Source organism: Ylistrum balloti, unplaced genomic scaffold (genome assembly GCF_031769215.1).
Source record: "Ylistrum balloti isolate Yb309-2 unplaced genomic scaffold, AGI_CSIRO_Ybal_v1 Utg370354, whole genome shotgun sequence".
NCBI classification, from domain to species: Eukaryota; Metazoa; Mollusca; class Bivalvia; order Pectinida; family Pectinidae; genus Ylistrum; species Ylistrum balloti.
Window position 1 is genome coordinate 509,960 of NW_026782252.1, and position 20,808 is coordinate 530,767.

The 20,808-nt window shown below is 34.0% G+C and overlaps 1 protein-coding gene across 1 annotated transcript; it reads left to right on the plus strand.

Moving 5' to 3' along the window:
* The first annotated feature begins 876 nt into the window (after positions 1 to 876).
* Positions 877 to 19,894, plus strand: LOC132553795 (palmitoyltransferase ZDHHC17-like). The gene is made up of 15 exons (XM_060218072.1): positions 877 to 936; positions 2,305 to 2,540; positions 3,697 to 3,774; positions 4,980 to 5,050; positions 5,642 to 5,780; positions 6,756 to 6,918; positions 8,987 to 9,112; positions 9,755 to 9,894; positions 10,159 to 10,259; positions 11,279 to 11,403; positions 11,969 to 12,125; positions 12,546 to 12,629; positions 13,458 to 13,615; positions 14,102 to 14,283; positions 15,411 to 19,894. Exons 1-15 carry the CDS (start codon positions 877 to 879, stop codon positions 15,577 to 15,579), a joined length of 1,989 nt encoding a protein of 662 aa, XP_060074055.1. The 3' UTR covers positions 15,580 to 19,894.
* The last annotated feature ends 914 nt before the right edge of the window (positions 19,895 to 20,808 follow it).

Genomic DNA, 20,808 nt, shown 5'->3' on the forward strand with positions numbered 1-20,808 from the left:
TGACGTTGTTTCGGAAACGCGGAAAGTTATGAAATGCCTGATTTCCGGACAATGGATTGAGGATTCTGTGAGAAGTTATTCTCATAATAGGTCAACTGATCAGAAATAAAGTAGCTTATCTTAGCAGCATGGACAACACCTTCCAAGGATACTCGAACAGGCACAGCGCCCTCTTCTATCTGGTGCATTACCAGTATTCATATTCGCTGTTTATTTCAAATATCAGTATCATTCTGAACTTTATCCCTTGATTAAACCGCTATGAAGACACTTAAATACAATGAAGTTTTTTCACATCGGCTTTGCTGTTGCTCACTGACTGAAAAAGGAAGTCTAATTAAGACGAAAAAAATGAAATTACCAAATAGTCTTTTATTAACAATATGACACGTGAATTTACTTGATACGTTCAAGCTAATAAGGATATACGAAAGTTGAAGGAACCGAATCACATACAGTATCTTGATGGAACGCAAGTTGATAACACTTTTGATGATTTCAGTCAAATAGCTATTTATATCTTAAACTGAGTGGTTTCCCTGCGCAACAATTATTATTTAAGCAAACCTTGGTAGAATCTAAATATTTTTTTTATGTGTCTGACCTAAAACTTCAGTAAAAAATCTTATATTTTAATTGTTTTGATTTTTAAATATCCCTAGTTTGAATAAAACGATAACAATATTATGTATATTCTGTTACGCTATTTTTGTGCGAGACTTTTTCTAGTAACTTATCTTGCAGTAACGTAAGGTTTTGGTGTTGGACCTAGTGCTTTGATCCCCAAAATATGTCACCATGGCATAACGTATGTTCCGGATTTCTCGGACCGTTTTCGTTTTTTTTTTTTTTTATCTCACACCAGGAAAAACAAACATGGCGACTATGGAGGAGCTTGATCCAACTTGCAATCCAATGCAACCCCTTTTGGAGGAGGTAACGCGGATTATATTATTCATATTCTGTAAATGCAATCTTCATATCAATAAAACACTTATTTCCGTTAATCTTATCCGTTGATAATTTCGATAATTTAGCCAGTTAAGTTGTATGACACACCTCAAAAATATTAATCCCCTCTCCTCTGGGTGCATACTTGAAGCTTGGATACAGTCATAATAACGATTACGACGACATGTTGATTTTTAGTTGAAAAAACTAAGAAAGCTGATCGTAAGAAAGTTTTAAAAGAAAAAATAAAAAAAAACGTCTGTCATTATAATACGGAAACAGTTCGACCGGTTTTGAAATTAAAACCTTAGCGACTAATTGAAAGCGTTGCTTCAAGCTTATTAAAAGTTCGATACGAACCGAACAAGGTTATAAATATTCGGAGATATTTTTTGTCTGAATTTTTGTATGGGAAAGTTATGAAAGAGAAAGCAAATTTTCAGCGTTTTTAACCCCAAAAATTACCAGCACAAACTACATTGGTGTGCAGATTATGCAATTTTAAAGACAATATGAATATGTTATTTGTGTTTGTAACATGCTAAAAAAAACATGCCTTAATATTGACACTTTTTCAGGTATCATTAGGTAGGCCATATTATCTGACGATCCGTCAACTTTTATAAATCAGCCTGGTAAAACATAACATATCAAAACTAACATAATATTATTTCCCGTTAACAGTAATTGTACCAATGCACCCTAAACATTTAAAGGCAATTTTTCAAAGAAGAATAGTCAAGATCGCTCTCCTATATAAACTATATAAAATTATTTCTTGAAATAAAAAAGATATTTGCCCAACTACCCAATTTTTTCCCAACATTTTAAGGAAATGTATGAATGTTTTTGTCTGGCTTTCTTCTATAATAAGACAGTAATACTTATAACCCATACATATGTATTGAATATCTGGGTACATTATCAAAACATTTTTCACTAGATTTCTGCTTCTAATATTGGTATAAAACCACAGACTACACTTTTTGGTATATATATCAGGGCTCTCGATCTGCCAAATTTGGGGCCAATATTCTGCCCCATTCCCAATGCAAAATAGTATCTTTTTTCTCAATTTAGACCCCAAGTTTTCCCAATTCTAAGGAAAACACCAGGCCCCAGTCCCAAAATGGGGTGTGAGAGCCCTGTATATACATCACACATGCACGTATATGTTGCTGCTATAGATATAGAGCTGTTTGCTGTTTTTCTGTTTACAACTGATGAACATTTGATGATTTCATGACAGTAAAATAAGATGATCAGCCATTTTGTTTTAATGATTTCCAAAACTAAAATTGATGAAAAAAATACCTCTTTTAGCTAATTTATTAATTACCATTGTTTCATTAGCGATCCACAAGTCATTCTGACCAGTCTCTGAGATCAGAGAAGGTGGATAATGCTATACCACAGCAACCAGGGCATGATGATTATCGTAACTACGATATTGTACGAGCAACACAGTATGGTGTATTTGAGCGTGTACAGGAACTCATTGAGGGAGGTTTCGATGTCAATGAGAATGATCGAGAGAATGTGAGTCTCCTCCACTGGGCTGCCATCAACAACAGGACAGAAATTGTAAAGTTAGTATTTTTGTGGCGTGATCATATATATCTTGATAACAGGCACAATTCTTCTCATTCCTAGTACTGCTATGCTAGATTCATTCATTCATTTATCTGTTTCTGGCTCTAAGTCTCATATATTTCTTTTGTTGTTTCCATGACAGAAAAGAAATGGTAGATCAGTCAGAAAATGTTTTTTTTATTTTCTAAATAGTTTTTACCAAAGAAAGGTCAAGACAGAATGGTGAATTTAATGCTTAATTCCATCTTTCCACAATGTACTTTTGTACTGAGCAGATATTGATTGTTACTTCATTACATTACATGACATTATATTTCTTTCATAAACAAATGTTGTTAAATCAATTCCAGCTCACAAGAGCAGATAACTCTGCATTATGGAAAGACGGAATATCCTACCTCAAAAATATCAGGTAGTCTACCAACTTCAGTTGGTATAGCAATAAGCTTGACAGCTGATATGGGCTAAGAATGATCACTGTCAGCTATTATTGTCGACAATGCTAGATGAAAACGCTCTTCAGAACACATTTGATCAAAGTTACAGAGATACACATGATATATGTGTGAACTGTGCAATGATGTCCTATTATGAAGCCTCCACAGTAGTAGATACATGAATTATGTGGCAGTATATCAGCTGATGACACTGTAATGTTGCATACAAATTTCACCATGTGTAAACTATAGATATGACTTGATCATTCACGTTGATTTACCATAGTAGGTGTGATATTTCAAAGAATCAATAAACAAAACTAAAGGAAAATCAGTGTGCTAATTGGAAAAACAAAGCAAATAACAAATTTATCCATTAACAACTTCTGTAAGAATCAAGTCAGTTTTAGCGCATCAGAAAGTTAACTTCGGTGTTTAGACGTGCAAAAAAACTTGTAACATGTTAATGTCATGTTTGGCTTGATATCACATTTTATTCTGACAAAATGGAACATGATATTAAGCAGTTATCACTGTTTTCTTATTCTGTCAGTATACAATCCTGAACTATATTAGAGCACTACAGTAGAGACCTCAATTTTATACCAAAACTTCAAGCACAATATCATTAGACACTGCAAGACAAAACCCTCTCAAGGTGAGAGAGGAGGTATCTTTTAATAATAAGAAATTCAGTGGAACTTTGATTTTACAGATATTTTGTGAGAAAAGGGGCTGTTGTGGACAAGTTCGGAGGTGACCTCAACTCAACACCGCTTCACTGGGCAACAAGGTATCAATTAGAATCTTTTTGTCAAAATTGAATGCAGTTCTGTTTTATTCCGTGTTTTATTTAAGGGTGTATGCCATCTTACACACTAGATCAGTCTGCAGGATTCACAGTTTTCTTTACCAGTTTTCAATTACAGTATTGCTTTAATTTTTTTTCTTTGTGATGAATCAAATTTTTTATGTTTACTTAAATTTTGAAGTCAAAATGATAAACTATTTGCATTTACCGAAATAATGGAAAGCAAAATGAATTGAGTATTTGAATTGTAATCCTCTTCTTCTAATTGTAGTCAGTTGGTTCATTACAATGGTAAGAAAATATATTGACATCTCCCCATATATTTGTTAGATATTGCAAAGTAAATGGAGAAATGTAGAACCATTTTGTTTACTGTCTATCATGTCAGTTAATGATGATGTCAACCAGGAACAAAAAAGTAGCTGTTCTGTCAGTTGATCATGGTTCCAACATAGGTGTTAAAGGATTTTTATGCCCCCGCCGTTTATGGCCGGGGGCATATAGCGTTGCCCATGTCCGTCCGTCCCGTCCCGTTGCGTCGCGTCCCAAATCAGTATATACCACCTAACAACTTCATTCGGAAGGCAATTTTCATGAAACTTCATACAAATATCAAGTATGGAAAGACCTCATGCAGTGTTGAATTTCTCGGCATTCTGAAAAAAAGATGGCCACCAGGGGGAGATAACTCAAAAAAGAGGAACATCATCTTATTTCTACATAATTTGGTACTTGTGGGTTTTAAGGCATAAGGAACTAATATACTCCCTCATTTTTTCCAGAGAACAAAATTCCAAATTCATGTACGTTAAATCAACTTGTCAATTTAAGTATGAAACTTAAATTGTACATAGTTGCATACAAATTAACAAAATCATCTCTTTCTGACCTTTCACTATTATTTCACATGGTGGGGGGTGGGGGGGGGCGGAGGCATTCATGTCTTACAGACATTTTCTAGTTTTAAAAACTTTTATTCGTAATTAGAAAACTCTATTTGATTGTAAAATGGAAATATGATGTATATTGATTGGGTGGTTGTCTAATGCTTTAAACTCACTGGTGTGTAACATGTATTGACTTGCCTACATGATTAAAATGGTGCACTAAAACAATTAAGTAGCAACTATTTTTTCAGTCAAAGAGATCATAGTTTTATTATGCAACCATTGTTCTTTTTACTTCAGACAAGGTCATCTAAAAATGATTGTGTTATTGATGTCCCTGGGAGCAGATCCAACCCTGAGGGATGGAGAAGGTAGGCACTGCTAATGTCATGATTTTAAGGTATTTTGTCTACTTACATACAAAAACATTAACATACTTTTTTGGACTTCTCTATTTTTTCATGCAAAAATGCCAGAACATGACTTACATTTAGTTGGTTGTCTGATTACATGACAATGGATACAATATTTGTTTGTAATCTTTCTGATCAGTAATCGACGATAATTTTTGTAGCATTTTTCAGGCGAGTTCACAACAATTTTGATGAGTCCTATTACTAACAGATAGAATAGGTCCTTAAAATTTGAACAAGTCCCACAGAAAAATCATGAGTTCAGGGCTCAAATGTCCAAATCACAAAAAACATTGGTTGAATTGGTGTATAGATGGGCTTTTTACCAATCATGAGATTATTGTCAGATAAATAGAACAGTCAAGATGTTACATTGGGATCTTTCCTTGAGGTTGTGATGGTGGATACTCTGATCTACTCCTTAAGATATACCTAAAACGACTCTCTACAAAACTTCTACACTTTTTTCTTCTTTTCAACTTTTTTAAAAAGTAAAGAGAAAAACTCAGTTGAGTTTAGCCTTACATGAAGATATGATTGTTGATGCAGGTTGTAGTTGTATACACCTAGCTGCTCAGTTTGGACACACAGCCATTGTGGCCTACCTCATAGCCAAGGGTCATGATGTGGACATGGTTGACCAACATGGAATGACGGCACTCATGTATGCTTCTTACAGAATATTTGCGTAAGTACTGATTGCCACTTGACACTTAAACTCAAATTTGTGTTTTAAAAAAAATGAAAAAAAATAATACTAATAGCCTCAGAGTAGCAATGTGTTCAAATTCTCCCTACCTCAGTGGTTACCAAATGTCTAGGACCAATGTCTTCAATTATCTATTGATGAAGTGACTCACTGTATAGTGTGCTTATAGCAGAGATTTTTTCTCCTTATCATATTGGACTTGCATGAATATGTTGATGGATTTTAAATAGAATTCTTTGCTATAGGTAATCTGCCAGCAACTACAGGTTAATAAAATATTGAATAAATTTGAAGAATTTAGGAATCAGTCTCAATGATAACTTGCAATTGCCACCTTACTTGTACATTTTGTATATTGTGTATCCACATCTATGAAAACATTGTCTACAAGTTCATGAACCCATAACAGGGTTTTCCATAAGAGCCTGCCAATTTGACCGGCTACTTTGATCATTTGGCCGCCTACACCAATATAGTTCCGTAATAATGTTTCGTACACGACTACATGTACACAGCAGGCCAGCCTCCTACTTTCACTACACAGCCTACTACTAACAAAATTATGGAAAACCCTGCCATAAGTAAATTTAGTTTATATGAATACCACAGCATCACCCCACCAAGGTCTACACCTGCTTAGATTTTTGGTGGTGGTCATTTAAGGTTAAAGGTCTAAGGTCATCCTTAACAATAGATATAGATCAGAAAAAAATGCATGAGGGATGGGAGTATATGTGAGCCTGTGCTTATTCTGCTTTCTAATCTTTAAAGATTGGAAATGCATTGTTCCTATAAACAGTCTGAAATGTATTTTTTTTACTTCTATGTCAATCAACAAGATTTAATTCTCAGGTATATGATGAAGTCTGATTGTATCACTGTAAATTGAGGTCCAATCACTTTTTTTGTGAAATCTGACAACCTTGAGACTGATGTTGTTTTTTATCTTCATAGTTATGATCCTGTACGGATGTTGTTGACATTCAATGCCTCTATGGACAAGACGGATAAGATGCAGGGCAACACTCCACTACATTTCGCCTGCCAGTCAGGCAACACAGTCATCATCAAGACACTTATAACAGCCGGGGCCAATCTTGACGCTCTTAACGCCAAGGTCATTTTTCATTGTAGTATTTGATAGCTTTACATCTTTGTCTTGTGAGAAGCACAGAGAAGCAACACAGACTCAAATGAGAGGGTGGGCTTATTACAGGACTAAGATATGACTTGTGTGAGCACTTCTACCGAATAGATTTGACAGGGTTTAAAAAAGGACTTATTGACAGACATGTAGGATCTGTTGTGGAGTCTTCAAGTTCCGCAATTATTTGAACTAAAAAGAAAAAATAGGTTTCTCTTATTGTTATAATGGTAAGTTGGTTTCTCCTGTTAGTGCACAAAAGATTCAAAACTATCTAAAGAAACACTTGATTGAACACTTTGTTACTTGTAATGCTTAGAGCTTAGTCACTGAGAGACAATTGTCTGAATACCTCACTTAAAGAACGTTTTTAATCCTGACAAAATTGAATACATATCAAAATGATATGATAATATGGAGATGGTTTTAGCAGTAACAAGTAGTTTGTTATTTGCCGCAATGTTTGCATGTTAACAGAACTGTCCAATTGACATGTTTAAAATTTTCTTCTTTTAAAAAGATTTTTTGCTTCTGATCAATGCAATTTTACCACATCAGATAAACTATGAAATTTTAATGAATAAGTAATTATTGTTACCACTTGCATTTTGAAACTAGGAGTATAGATTACCACTTACAATTCATTCATAAAGGAGAGTCCTCAAAAACCAAGGATACAGGTCTTGAATTTCACCAATTTGGGAGGGGATTTAAACTCTCACTCAAGGGTAATGGAGAACACTGAATCTGGTGTCCGATAAGTCAGCACTTTTCTGACATTGTTTTTTAAATTGGTCTTGTGTCAACTCTCAACTAATTTTCAAAAAACTGATGGAAAAGAATAATTCAGACTGGTGTTAGATATGATCTGAATAAGTGGTAGGATTGGTATCAGTGTTGTGTTGTATGATTGGTTAGGTTGCAAAGTCTGTTGTCCAATGAAAAGTGTTTTACAACATCTTTGTATGTTGATATACTGTAATGTAGTTGATAATATTTGCAAGGGATTGAATTTACAATACAAAATTAAATGCTTAGCAAATTTCCTTTACAGTGAATGAAAACCTCAGAAAATATATATTGTATACCTGTATACATGGATACCAATGTATAGGCATGCTTTACTGTTTACTGCTAAGGGGTTAATGGGACGATGATCAAATATAATTGATTAAATTGCCTAACATCATCAGATGTGATGATCGATGGTAATTTCGTATTGGTACATTAATTTTTCCTTGTTTTTTAAGGAAATAATTTTTCCTTGTGTTTTAGTGAAATAAAATTCATACTTGATATGCAAATTAGAGATGCTAATTGCCAGTATTATTCATTCAGATGCAAATTCTAGGTAATTTAGGTATTTTAGATTAAAGTTTACAACAGAAAATACTTTCACTTTCTCTGAATATTAAATATAGTCAGATAATTATGTAATATATTTACTACATTGAATAGCCAATCAGATTTTAAAAGATAATCAATTATGGGTTTTAACGATTTCCCATCACAATCTTCAGGCAAATTAAGTAATGCAAAATGTCATTTTTGTCAAATATTCTCAACCAGGTCAAATAGGAAATATTAACAATGTGAAATTATATAACTACAGTATTAACAGTAGTTAAAAAAACCATTCTACCCAGACAGACTCAATGTGATACATCAATTTTTATATCCTAAAAAAATGGTAATAGAGAAATCTAAATGTATTAGTCTGTCAAACAGTTTTAACTTTAACATCAGCTGTCAAATATGACATGTGGTACAGTGTCAATGAAAAGAATTTTCCTTTGTGTTCCAGATCTTTGATTCTTTTTTTTTTCATTTGAGATTTTTTGAACAAGTCTAAAAATGTTTGAATAAAATCTATATGTAATTCTATCATTTAACCAGACTCTTGACAAGTTAAAATGAAAAACTTGATAGCTTCATAATTCTATTATCTATTGTAAACAAAGTTATGTTGCCCTTTATGTGTCGTCGTATTATGATTATCATGTGTTTATAGATGAATATGTTTGTGATTTACTTACTCTAGGGCCAGACACCCATTGATGTGGCAGCCATGCATAAACACACCCAGATTGTGAAGCGTTTACACGAAATGAGGATAGAGCTGGGATATGACACAAGACATTGTCTACAAAAATACACAAATGACAAGGTAAGGGTATTAGGTGATGATGGAGCAAGGATATGATTCAAGGTTTTGTCTTTAAAAAAACACCAGCTACAAAGCTAAGTCAGTGCTCCCTACCTATGCTGGTTTGTGTTTCTCTGTAAGCTTAAACATGGACTTAATAGTGTTGACGTGTCCATGGGCAAGATGCTTTGCCCTCAAGCATGTAATGGGCCTCTCATATAATGTTCAGTGAGGTAGTCATCACCTACTATAAGGAGACCCCACCTCAAAATATGTCTGGCTGTTCACAGGGCAACTTTCTTGTCATTTACAAATTGGACTAAAGATTTCATATAGTGTGTATTGCATATTTTTCTTGACTCAAAGTATTTCTTTTACTTCTAACAGGAACAATGGACCTACTAGTTCTAATAGCCAGAATAGACAATAAAATGATTATCTTGAGACAATATTACTGCACAATTATTATGTTTAACAAAGGTTGGCATACAAAATGGATGTACCAGATGAAAATCATATATTCTGGAGGTAGCACTTTCTTTAGGTGGTACACGAGATAGGGATGTTGGTGTATCTTTATATTGTAAAAAAAAATATTTTTGTTTAAATAGTACATAAGGTGATGTTGACGAGTGTTTATAAAGAATAATTTATTTTTTTTAGAAGGTACGTAGGAAGGTCATGCTAGTGTTTCCATTCATTGCGCTGTGGGCCATAGGTGCCATCCCGGAGATGGAATCAGACTGGTATATCAAGCTTGCCTTGGCTGTGGTTGGGATCATTCTCTGGAAACTAACAGCACAGTGAGTTATTCTTTGTTACAGTGTCGGTCATCTGGTGAAATTGACAGAAACTACTTATTTTTCAGCAAATTAAAAACATGTTTTGTTTATTTTTTTTTTTATGATTGGAGTGGGCAACTGTAATCAAACACCAGCTTAAGTATTGAGATTGAGGATGTGATTTTCATTTATATGTACATTATGATATAAAGTCAAGTCCTTGTGAGTTGGACTTAGATCTATAAAGATAGTTCTACTCTTAAATATTATGTTTTTCCCTGCCAGTTTCTTCTTTGACGACAAGATGATGACTGTGATGCCTATCAGTATTTATTTGGCCACCAAGCTTTGGATGTATTACACCTGGATTGTCTACCTAGTGCCTTGTATCCTTTTCACTGAACCAGTACGAGGGGAACACCACAGCTCAGTCAGTAGAATTACAGAGTATCAGTGTTATGTTACACGATATGGGTGGATCTATACCTACGGCAGGTTTGGGTTTCTCGGGTAACTGAGATCACAAATCACCCTTTACTGTTGTGTTCTTGGAAAAATATTTTCACTCTATTGCTATAGATCGTGTGCAACAGGTTTTTTGCTTGTTTTTCATTAAGATAGCCACCAGCTCCTACAAGGAGTTCCGCTCCTCAAAATGACCTTGGCTGTTAACAGGATGATGAACCTAACAAACACTTCATGGTCTTTACAGCAGATGTGAAAAGTGATAAAGTAAGCAATCCTACGAATGCAGGAGGGGGTACTGTTTTGGGCCATTCTTGGGTTATTCGGTGATAAGTTTCATTTTGAATATTGTATGCTATTCAAAACATCAGATTTTATGGGGTTCAATTAAAAAAAAAACAAGGCTGTAGGATGTAAAAAGAAAAAAAGTGATAATTGTCTTTTCTTGTGTTTTTTTATCCTCATCTTTGTTAAGTACCAGATTTGAAGAAATCAGGTGGTTGAAAAAAGTCAAGAATTGAATTACTGTTGCCTTACATATAATTACATATTTTACATTATTTCCAAAAAAATAACCTTGAAAAATTGTGGGGTTGCTGACTTTGAGATATCTGTGGGAGTGCTGACTTTGAAATATCTATGGGAGTGTTGACTTTGAGATATCAGTGGGAGTGTCGACTTTGAGATATCTGTGAGAGTACTGACTTTTAGATATCTGTGAGAGTACTGACTTTTAGATATCTGTGGGAGAGATGACTTTGAGATATCTGTGGGAGTGTTGACTTTAAGATATCTGTGGGAGTGTTGACTTTGAGATACAGGTGGGGGTACTGACTTTGAGATATCTGTGGGAGTGCTGACTTTGAGATATCTGTGGAAGTGCATATATTAAGAAACTGCCATAGCATCTATTAGCAGATTATCCTTAACCACTGTCCAGATGTACAGAGTACTGAAAAGAATATTCTGTTCACTCTCAACACCATACTGCTAACATACAACTTCTGGAAGGCCTGGCGAACTAACCCTGGCTACATAGAAACTGACCGTACTGAAAAGATCAAAGTAAGATATTGTTTTGTTATGTATATATCACCACATGGTAAATTACATGTAACATTGAAGCCTAGAGTGATATTGGATCATGCAAGCTTTACATTATCACCACACATGTCTAACATACCTGTCTAACTCCCTCGTTTAACATACCTGCCTATCACAACTGTCACACTTACCTATCGGACACACCTGTCTAATTTACCTGTCTAACTTGCCTTTCTAACATACCTTTTTATCTTACCTGTCTAAAACACCTGTCAAACTTACTTTTCAATCATATCTGTCTATCACAACTGTCTACATTACCTGTAATAATCAAATATTTAAAACTCTATTTATCATGACTGTCTATCATACCTGTCTTAAACACCTGTCCAAACTTGACATACCTGTCTAACACACCTGTCTAACAAACCTGTCTAACACACCTGTCTAACACATCTGTCTAAAATACTTGTCTAACATACATGTCTAACACACCTGTTAAACACTACTTTCTAGCACATCTGTCTAACACACCTCCCTAACACACCTGCCTTACTCATTTGCCCATTTTTTTTGTTTTATACAGGTAATACTAGAACTAGCAGAGGACCAGACATTGACTCTGAACCAGTTTTGCAGCACCTGCCTAATTCATCGTCCTATCCGGTCCAAACACTGTAACACCTGTAACAAATGTGTGGCGAAAATGGACCATCATTGTCCGTGGATTGATAACTGTGTTGGTCAGTATGATACAAACAAAAATTACTTATGAAGATTAACTAAAATCTTGTTCAATGAAGCAGAGGAATCTCTTTTTTGAAAATTACTTATTGAAAAAGATTGAGCACAAAAAATGAAAATGAGAATAACAGTAAGTTACATTTGATGGTGGACTGCTTTAAGAGTCTTAAATAAAAAAGAAAAAAGTAATAGGCTTGTAGTATTTATAAGTTTGCTTGTAAATCTAATAAAGAGATGAGAAAATTAAGTAAGTAACGTGAACACAACTTGTGAGATGATAGTTAAGAAACAGAACCAAAAGTAAGCTAGCTTCACTATTAATATGATGAAATCAGATATAATGTTACATAATTATCAGGTAATTGGTAACCAGATGTAATGATGTCCAAAAGTTTGTTGACATATTTCCTTGGTTATAGGTGCTGACAATCACAAGTTTTTCATTGGCTACCTGTTTTTCCTGTTCGGGATGATATGTTGGTGTTTCCATGGCTGTCGGATTTGTAAGTATAGAGATCAAGTATTTCAAAAACTTGAGGCCATAATATCTTAGGTGGTAGAGCATCAAACTTTACTAATCCAGGTGAAAATTCAAGGTGTGTGCTTTGATGATTCCCATTCGGGATGTTTTGTATTTGTAAGGAAGCTGAGGTCTTGGGCTATCCTTTACTGTCAGGATTGTGTCCTTGGACAAGACTCTTCACCCAGGATAGCAGGTAGTGGACCTCCCATATATTGTTCAGTGAGGTAGACATCAGAAGACTCCACCTCACTCTGACTAAGGCTGGTCATGGAATGATAAACCTAGCAAACAAACAAAACATAAAAACTTTGAAATGGCTTTGATGTATTCTATGTGTTCTTCTAATTAAACCACAATTATCTCATTGGATCAAGCTGCCTCCTGATACATCACCATGGCTTTACCCTGATGAACCATGGCATTGGGTCAAAGTTTTCAAAACGGATATAAATTAATGGTTAGATTTTAATGTAATAATGCATTAATCATTGTGGCAATTCTACCTTGTAAACTTGCCTAATAAATGTTCACTTCAAAACTAACTAATAAAACAAGTAAAAAATCCCCTGTTGGATGCCCCCTGGGCACATTTACAAAAACATTAAATCAAATAATCCTAAAAAATTGTAAATGAGCTTATCACCATTTCAGGTCCCTTCAAAGCACATCATCAAAAAAATATTACAAAACCCCATACAGGGTCCTATTCATAACACACTGAGGGAAAATTTTATGAAGTACCCCATATGGGACCTCTTCATTCACTTCAAATCCCTGATGAATATTATCGTATTTTTTTCCATTGTAGATTGGAATCATGTATGTCCATTCGATGTGTATGTGGATGGTATTACAGGAATTATTTATAAAGTGGTAAAGACGTCGCCTTGGGTTGCCTGGATCGCTCTCAATTCTCTCGGCCATATGTTGTGGGTTGGCATACTGTTAACCTGTCAACTCTACCAGGTTAGAATAAGTCTAATCTGTATTTAATTTCTACAATTTTGGCAATTCAGTATTTTGATTTTATGATAAATGTTCACGCGGGAACATTTTTAGTTTCCGCATGGAAATTTTGTTTTTTAAATATGAGTAAAAATGCACCATGATTTTAGGTGAAATTCATAAAATGAATTACCATGACTTACTTGAAAATAAGCCCATGCCTGGTAATAAGCCGACCCATATAAGTTGCTGCTCAGAAAAAAAATTCAAACCCATACTATTTAGTGTATATATTCCAGTATTTAAAGGTCTTACTTATCTGATTTCTTTCCAAAGTCAGAATAATTCTTAAATGTTAAAATATCCTTCTCATGCTAAGATTTGGAATTTCTCTGCATGGAACATTTCATTCAATACATAAAGTTATAGGTTTTCAAACTATTTTTTTACTCTGTTTTGTAGATATTCTGATGTAAGGATTTTAAACATCTTTCTTCATTTGTTTAGATAATCTGGTTGGGCATGACAACCAATGAGAGAATAAACTTCGTGAAATATGAATACCTACATGACAAAGAGGCTAAATTGAAAGAAATGGCTGACATGAAAGGTCACGGTCACAGTGATGGCGGGCATAGTCATCATAGTCATCATGGCGGACCAAAGGCTAAGTCAAAAAACCCATTCCAGTAAGTATGTCCAGTAAACCATGGATCATGATATTCAAATATGTCAAGATGAATCAAAATAGAAGACTCTTCACTTATTACAACCTTTCTAACTGTGTTGTCATTTCAGTAATTGCAGATTGTACATGAATTCCTAGTTAAATTAAATTCTTTAAAGGATTTCATTAAAAATAGATCTTTATGTCTATTGGTGACCTAATTCTAATACCCTCCATCGTGTGTCGTCAATTCATAAAAAATTTAACACTTTCAACTTCTTCTCTAAAACCTCTGATCTGATTTCAATGAAATTTTGCAGAAACCTTCTCTGCCCTAAGATGAACCAAATTTGTAAATTATACAGTCCCCACCCCCAGGGATCTGAGGGGCAGGGCAAAAAGGGGTCAGATTGACTCTGATTTAAAAAATCTTCCTATCAAGACCAAGATATGGTAGAGTCAAATACGCTTCATGAATGGAAGCATCTTAAGGTGCTTTACCAAAATAATGAATTTCATGGCCCCAGGGTCTCACATTTCCCCAAGGGGAGGAGGTAAAGTCTAATGTAGTTGATATAGGAACTCTTAATGTTTGAGCATATTTTGTTTAGTTTCCATTGGAAATATTTTGAATGAAGAATGACGGCTTCATGGTATGTCTGTCCATTTTGATCCTGGCTGACCCCCAGGGGCTGATGGGCAGGGCTAAAAGGGGTCAAATTGACTTAAATTTCAAAAGTTTCCTCAACACCCAGATATGGTATAATCAAATGCTCTAAAACCATCTTAAGGTACTTTAATTACCAAATGAGTTTCACATTTCTTACTTGGGAAGAATTTTTTTGGACTTTCCTGTAATTTTCATAGAAAAATTGCATTTTTGAGCATAACATTGGTTATTTCCAGCTGGAAATAACTTTATAAGAAGTATCAGTATAGGATGACTGTTTTTATGGTATGGATGTATTGATACTGTCTATATTCATTGTCACAATTTCTGTTTCATAACACTTGATAATCATCCTTTAACCTTTATATATTCAATAGTGCTTATCTCAGGTGACCGTCAAGGCCTCTAAGCCTCTTGTTACACTCTAACAAAAACACTCTAAATTAAAAAGCTATTATCTCGAAACTTTTCATTAACAGTCGTGGAATGTTCAAGAACATGGTAGATCTGTTTGGCTGGCGTTTCTGTGGATTACTGCGTCCTAATAAATTGGATTACCGACACTTGTTTGTACTGCCTGGAGAAGAGGCAGCAGTGTCAAAGAGACTCAAGTTCAATGTCAACCGAGAAAACTACCAGTTTGTATAGTGTTGTGAACCAGGAAAATCACCACTGAGCTGGAGAGACACCCAGCCTTAGTAGTGATGTAAACCAGGAAAACTATGTACCAGATTGGGTCGTGAACCGATATAACTACTAGTTTGTGTAGCAAACCAGGAAAATTTCCAGTTTGTGTAATGAACCAGGAAGACTCCCTGTTTGTGCAATGACATGAACAGGGAAAGTTCCCTGTTCACGAAGGGATGTGAACTGTCAACCAGTTTTAGTGAAGATGCGAGATAAATATTATCGTAATTACTACACTCAGGACCGACTCATGGTCTTTTCTTTTTTTTTCATTTTTTTTTTTTATTAATTTCAGTTTACAAAGCAAAAAAAGTTTTTGCAACTTAAAAAAATTCTGTGTTGATCATTTTCATTGTGAAGTAAAACATTTTTATTTTTTTATTTGTCATTTTTTCATGTTTTGATACAAATAGCCTCAGGATACAAAGACAGTTACATATGTCATCAGTTAATTTCATTTGAAAAAGTGAAAAACTATTAGCAAATATCATTGACAGAAAAGAGATTATATATATGTGTATTTAAATGTGTGTTAATATTTATTTATTAAACAGAAGCTTGCTAAATTTTCATTCAGCTCTTTTGTATATCCTGAAGCCAGGCTTTGATGAAGTGAAGTGTCTGAAATTTTGCTAAATTGTGAATCATCCTTTGTTATTTTCATAAGAGAAGTTTAGATGTGAAGATGTAAGCTGTAAAAACAACACATATTGTATAATGTAAGTCTTTTAACAGGATATGTAAATGGTACTTTTTGTCAGAGAGACTATGGTACATGGTTTGTGTTTGTACACAGAGGGAATTGCCAATATTATTTTGTTTATGTTTGCAAAAGCTGATATGACTAACATTTCTGTTAATTTGATACTTCTTGTTGTTCAATTTTTTTAGGGGAAGGGAGAGTACTCTTTATGAAAATAAACGTGTGGAATTCTTCCTCACTCTGATTATAATTATTCTTTTTCAATAAATGTGTTCATACTGAAAGGAGCATGTGTAGGTTTACTGTGTATGAAATATGTATGAAATGTTTTCATTTATTTCATATACAGAATCAAAGCCCCTTGATAAAACCCATTTTCCCTTCAACCCTACCGCCAATTCTAGGAAAAATATACAGGATAATTTGTATTTCCTTTCATTAAAACGTTTTTAACAGTCCTAATGTTGAATAATCTTTAATGGAAACATCAGTTTTTCTGATTTTTTTTCTCTGTTTTAAGTAGTTTTCTATATTCTGGTGAAATGATGTGCCTACTTTTAGCGAAATTATTTGGGTTGTTAATTAAAGGTTTGGCATTACACAATAAATAGTAACAAGCTTAACAGCATTGTATAAAGTTTTAATGTACTCTGCATAAAGATGTATTGTTTAGCTGATTTGACCAATGAGAAGCAGTGTTACATAACTGATTTGACCAATTGGAAACAGTGTTACACATATAGCTGCAATGGTTGAAAATCTGATTGATTTTCATAAGAAGTATTTTTAAACATCAAAACAGTTGTAGATGTATGGTGAGTGATTTGATAGGAAAAAAAATTATGCTATGTCTTATATACTTGTGTGATATAAATGGTTGGTGTCTATTCTACAAAATGGCTGTAGACCTCATTGTTTATGTATTTGAAATGTATCACTTCCATGTTTTGCTTTTAAATTGGCCTTTTAATTATTTAATAATGAGAGCATGCAGCTGATGGAGGATTTAATGAGCTTATCAGTTTTGTTTGATTGTATCAAAGAAGATCGATATAAGAAAAAACCTTTCGTTTTTCATAAACCTTTTTTTTATAATTTTACACAGGAGATATTCTACAACTTCTTAAAACTGTGTGATTCTGATCTGGTACGTCTAATGCTATCATGTAATCACTATGAATTCATCAAATTTCCAATTTTTGCATAATACATGTAATTATTAGCTTCAAAATAATGTAAATACCAACGTAATACATAGAGTGTACTTTAAAAACCAGATGTTTTTTCAGAAAGAATCAATGTTGTGAAAATTTGATTTCATCGATGGATATAGCTTTATAAATGTACATTTACCAATTATATTAGTTAGTGGACATTTGAATTGGTAGATTTAGAGTACCCCTGTAGTCAACAAAAATAGATCCCCACGAAAATTAATGATTTAATAGCTTACCTGACAAGGTGAACTTACGCCGTGTCACAATGTCTGTCATCTGTCCGACATCAACTTTTATATTTGAACGACTTTTTCTCAATAAGCAGGAGTCCCATAGTAATGGTGTTTTGCTGACCGGATCCTTGGATAAGGCCAAACAAAATTTAATCAAAGAAATTACTGTAACACATATTCGAAGTCACAGAGGTCAAATTTGTTAAAACCTTTGAATCACCAAAAGGCATAGAAGGGTTGTATTTAGCTGATTGGTTCCTAGGATGAAGCCTGACAATTTTAAGAAAAAGAAATGACCTTGACTTATAACTAAAGTCACAGGGGTCAAATTTCTTAAAACTTTAAAACCGCAGCAACCAATTTAAAGAAACAGAAAAAAAAGAAAGTGATATATTCCCTTAAATCAAGGTCATAGCTGCAGCTATTTAAAACTAAGTTTTCAAAGCTAATATTTGTTATGAAAATTGGTTAAAATTGATTGGACGTACCCATGTTTAATGCCAATGTTGCATGTGTTAATGTATTTGTAATGAACATTGGTTGTATTTGAATACCAGATTAGCGATGCAGGTCCAATGGGCCTCTTGTTACAGTATTATAGCGGACTTGCCTTTTTAACTGATTTTAAGTTACAACATTGATTTCATTTTTCAGGTTCAAAGTCTTCATGGTTCATTGATATGATCATTCTGACCGTGATTTCATGGTTCAGTGGCTTTATAATTCATGACTTCATGATAAGTTTCATTGGCAACTCTCACGTTGATTTCATGTTTCATTAACTTTATAATTCCTTTATTGTTCAGTGACTTCATTGTTCAGTTACTTTACTGTTCCTTAAAGGTTCAGTGACTGCACGGTTCATTGACAAACTGGTTTATAGACAACATAATGCTCACAATGGGTTTGTAATCTTGTGATTTCATGGATCAGTGACTAACCAATCATTGACATGATCATTCTTCTACCAGTTATTTCATTGTTAAGTGACAAAATTGTTCTGAAATTCTGCTGCTGTTGTGTGCTTTAGTGGCTTATTTTTCCTGATTTTCCTTAAAATTTCTTCAATGATTGCTGAATTTGCTGACCAAATACTTACATTTTACAATTATATGTTCATGTTATGAATGTGTTTATATAAAGCATAGCTCTATATACTATATATGAAACTGACTTTGCAAATGAACAAGTTAAGCTATATACAAAATCTTAACTTAGAATTGTATTTTGTAGTTAGAATGTACCTGAAGCATTTGTAATTTAGTATATTTCAAGTATTATTATAGTACTTAGTATCTTCCTATTTGTTACAGGGAAGAAATCTGTGAATTTGACCTCCAAATTGTGGACAGAAATACTATGTGTCTTCTATCATCAGATGGTCAGTTGCTCTGCCCTTCAGTCATTCTTAAAACAATTTTTATTTCACCTGACCAAAGAGTCTGTGTGGCTTCAAACTTTTCTTTAAATGACTTTGCCTCAATAACTCAAAGACCTAAACTCATGATATTTGGCTTGAAGGTTTTTGGGATGACACCAGACAAAGTTGCAAAAACAAACAAGTTTAACCTTCATTCAAGGTTTCAGATGTCAAATTTGTTAATATCTTAAAACAATTTCTTGTCTTCTCAATAAGTAAAAGGCTTAAAATCATGATACTTAGTTTACCTTGTTAAAACCTTCGAAGGACTTTTTTCATTATCCAAAAGGCTTGGAATCAAAACCTGGGATGAAGCTTGACAAAATTTGAATAGAGAAATGACCTTGACCAACAGTGTATTCAGGCCACTGCATCCTTATTTATTTTAAAAATTTTAATGACTTCTTCTCAATAACCGTAATGCTTTGAATCATATTTATTTTGCTGGGAGGTTCCTGGGCTGAAACCTGACAAAATTAAAAAAATAAATGGCCTTTTCCTACATTTAGGCCAGAGTCACAGTGGTCAGATTTATTAAAACCTTCAAATGAGAAGTTTAAATGTTGATGATGTTATATATTAATGTATTTGTGAAGAAAAATGGAATACTAAATATTATCCTTGTTTGATATAACCTTTCATTGAGAAATAATAGATGCATTTTAAATTCCATATGATTTATATAAGTTACCTCTGTATCCAAATTCTGTTCTCTCTTATTTTATTAATTTGTTTTGTAATAGAAGTTGGAATGAAATAAAATGTTTATACTATGATTTCTCTGTTCTTTTGTGATTGCTTATGACAGCTCTTAATTCACACATTATCACATATCCGGATTAAAGGAGAGAATCGCAATATACAATATGTAATTAAACTACAGTTGTAGTATATGTGTTGTGGATTAGGTTCTAGGCAAGGGAGATAACCCAAATCAGACCACGGTTTTGAAATCAAAGATACTTTAAATAAATTAGTTTTTAGCCCACCATCTAGTAGATGGTGGGTTATTCAAATCGCCCTGCGTCTGTGGTCCGTCCGTCCGTCCGTAAACAATTCTTGTTACCACTATTTCTGGAAAAGTACTGGATGGATCTTTCTCAAATTTCATATGCAGTTTCCCCTTGGTCCCTAGTTGTGCATTGTACCTTTTTTGGACTGATTCGAATTCAAGATGGCCGACAGGTGGCCATCTTGGATTTTGGAAGTAAAAGTTTGTTACCGCTATTTCTGAGAAAGTACTGGATGAATCTTCCTCAAATTTCATATGCAGTTTCCCCTTGGTCCCTAGTTGTGCATTGTACCTTTTTTGGACTGATTCGAATTCAAGATGGCCGACAGGCAGCCATCTTGGATTTTGGAAGTAAAAGTTTGTTACCGCTATTTCTGAGAAAGTACTGGATGGATCTTTCTCAAATTTCATATGCAGGTTCCCTTTGGTTCCAAGTTGTGCATTATACCTTTTTGGACTGATCCGAAATCAAGATGGCTGACAGGCAGCCATCTTGGATTTTGAGAGTAAAATCTTGTTACTGCTATATCTTGGATAGTACTGGATGGATCTTTCTCAAATTCCATATGCAGTTTCCCCTTGGTCCCTAGTTGTGCATTGTACCT

Excerpts from the sequence above, each read along its gene's own strand:
- LOC132553795 (XM_060218072.1), top strand. The coding sequence starts at position 877 with ATGGCGACTATGGAGGAGCTTGATCCAACTTGCAATCCAATGCAACCC. Across the intron at positions 12,630-13,457 it reads TTTCCATGGCTGTCGGATTT|ATTGGAATCATGTATGTCCA; the intron begins GTAAGTATAGAG and ends TTTCCATTGTAG. Across the intron at positions 13,616-14,101 it reads TAACCTGTCAACTCTACCAG|ATAATCTGGTTGGGCATGAC; the intron begins GTTAGAATAAGT and ends TCATTTGTTTAG.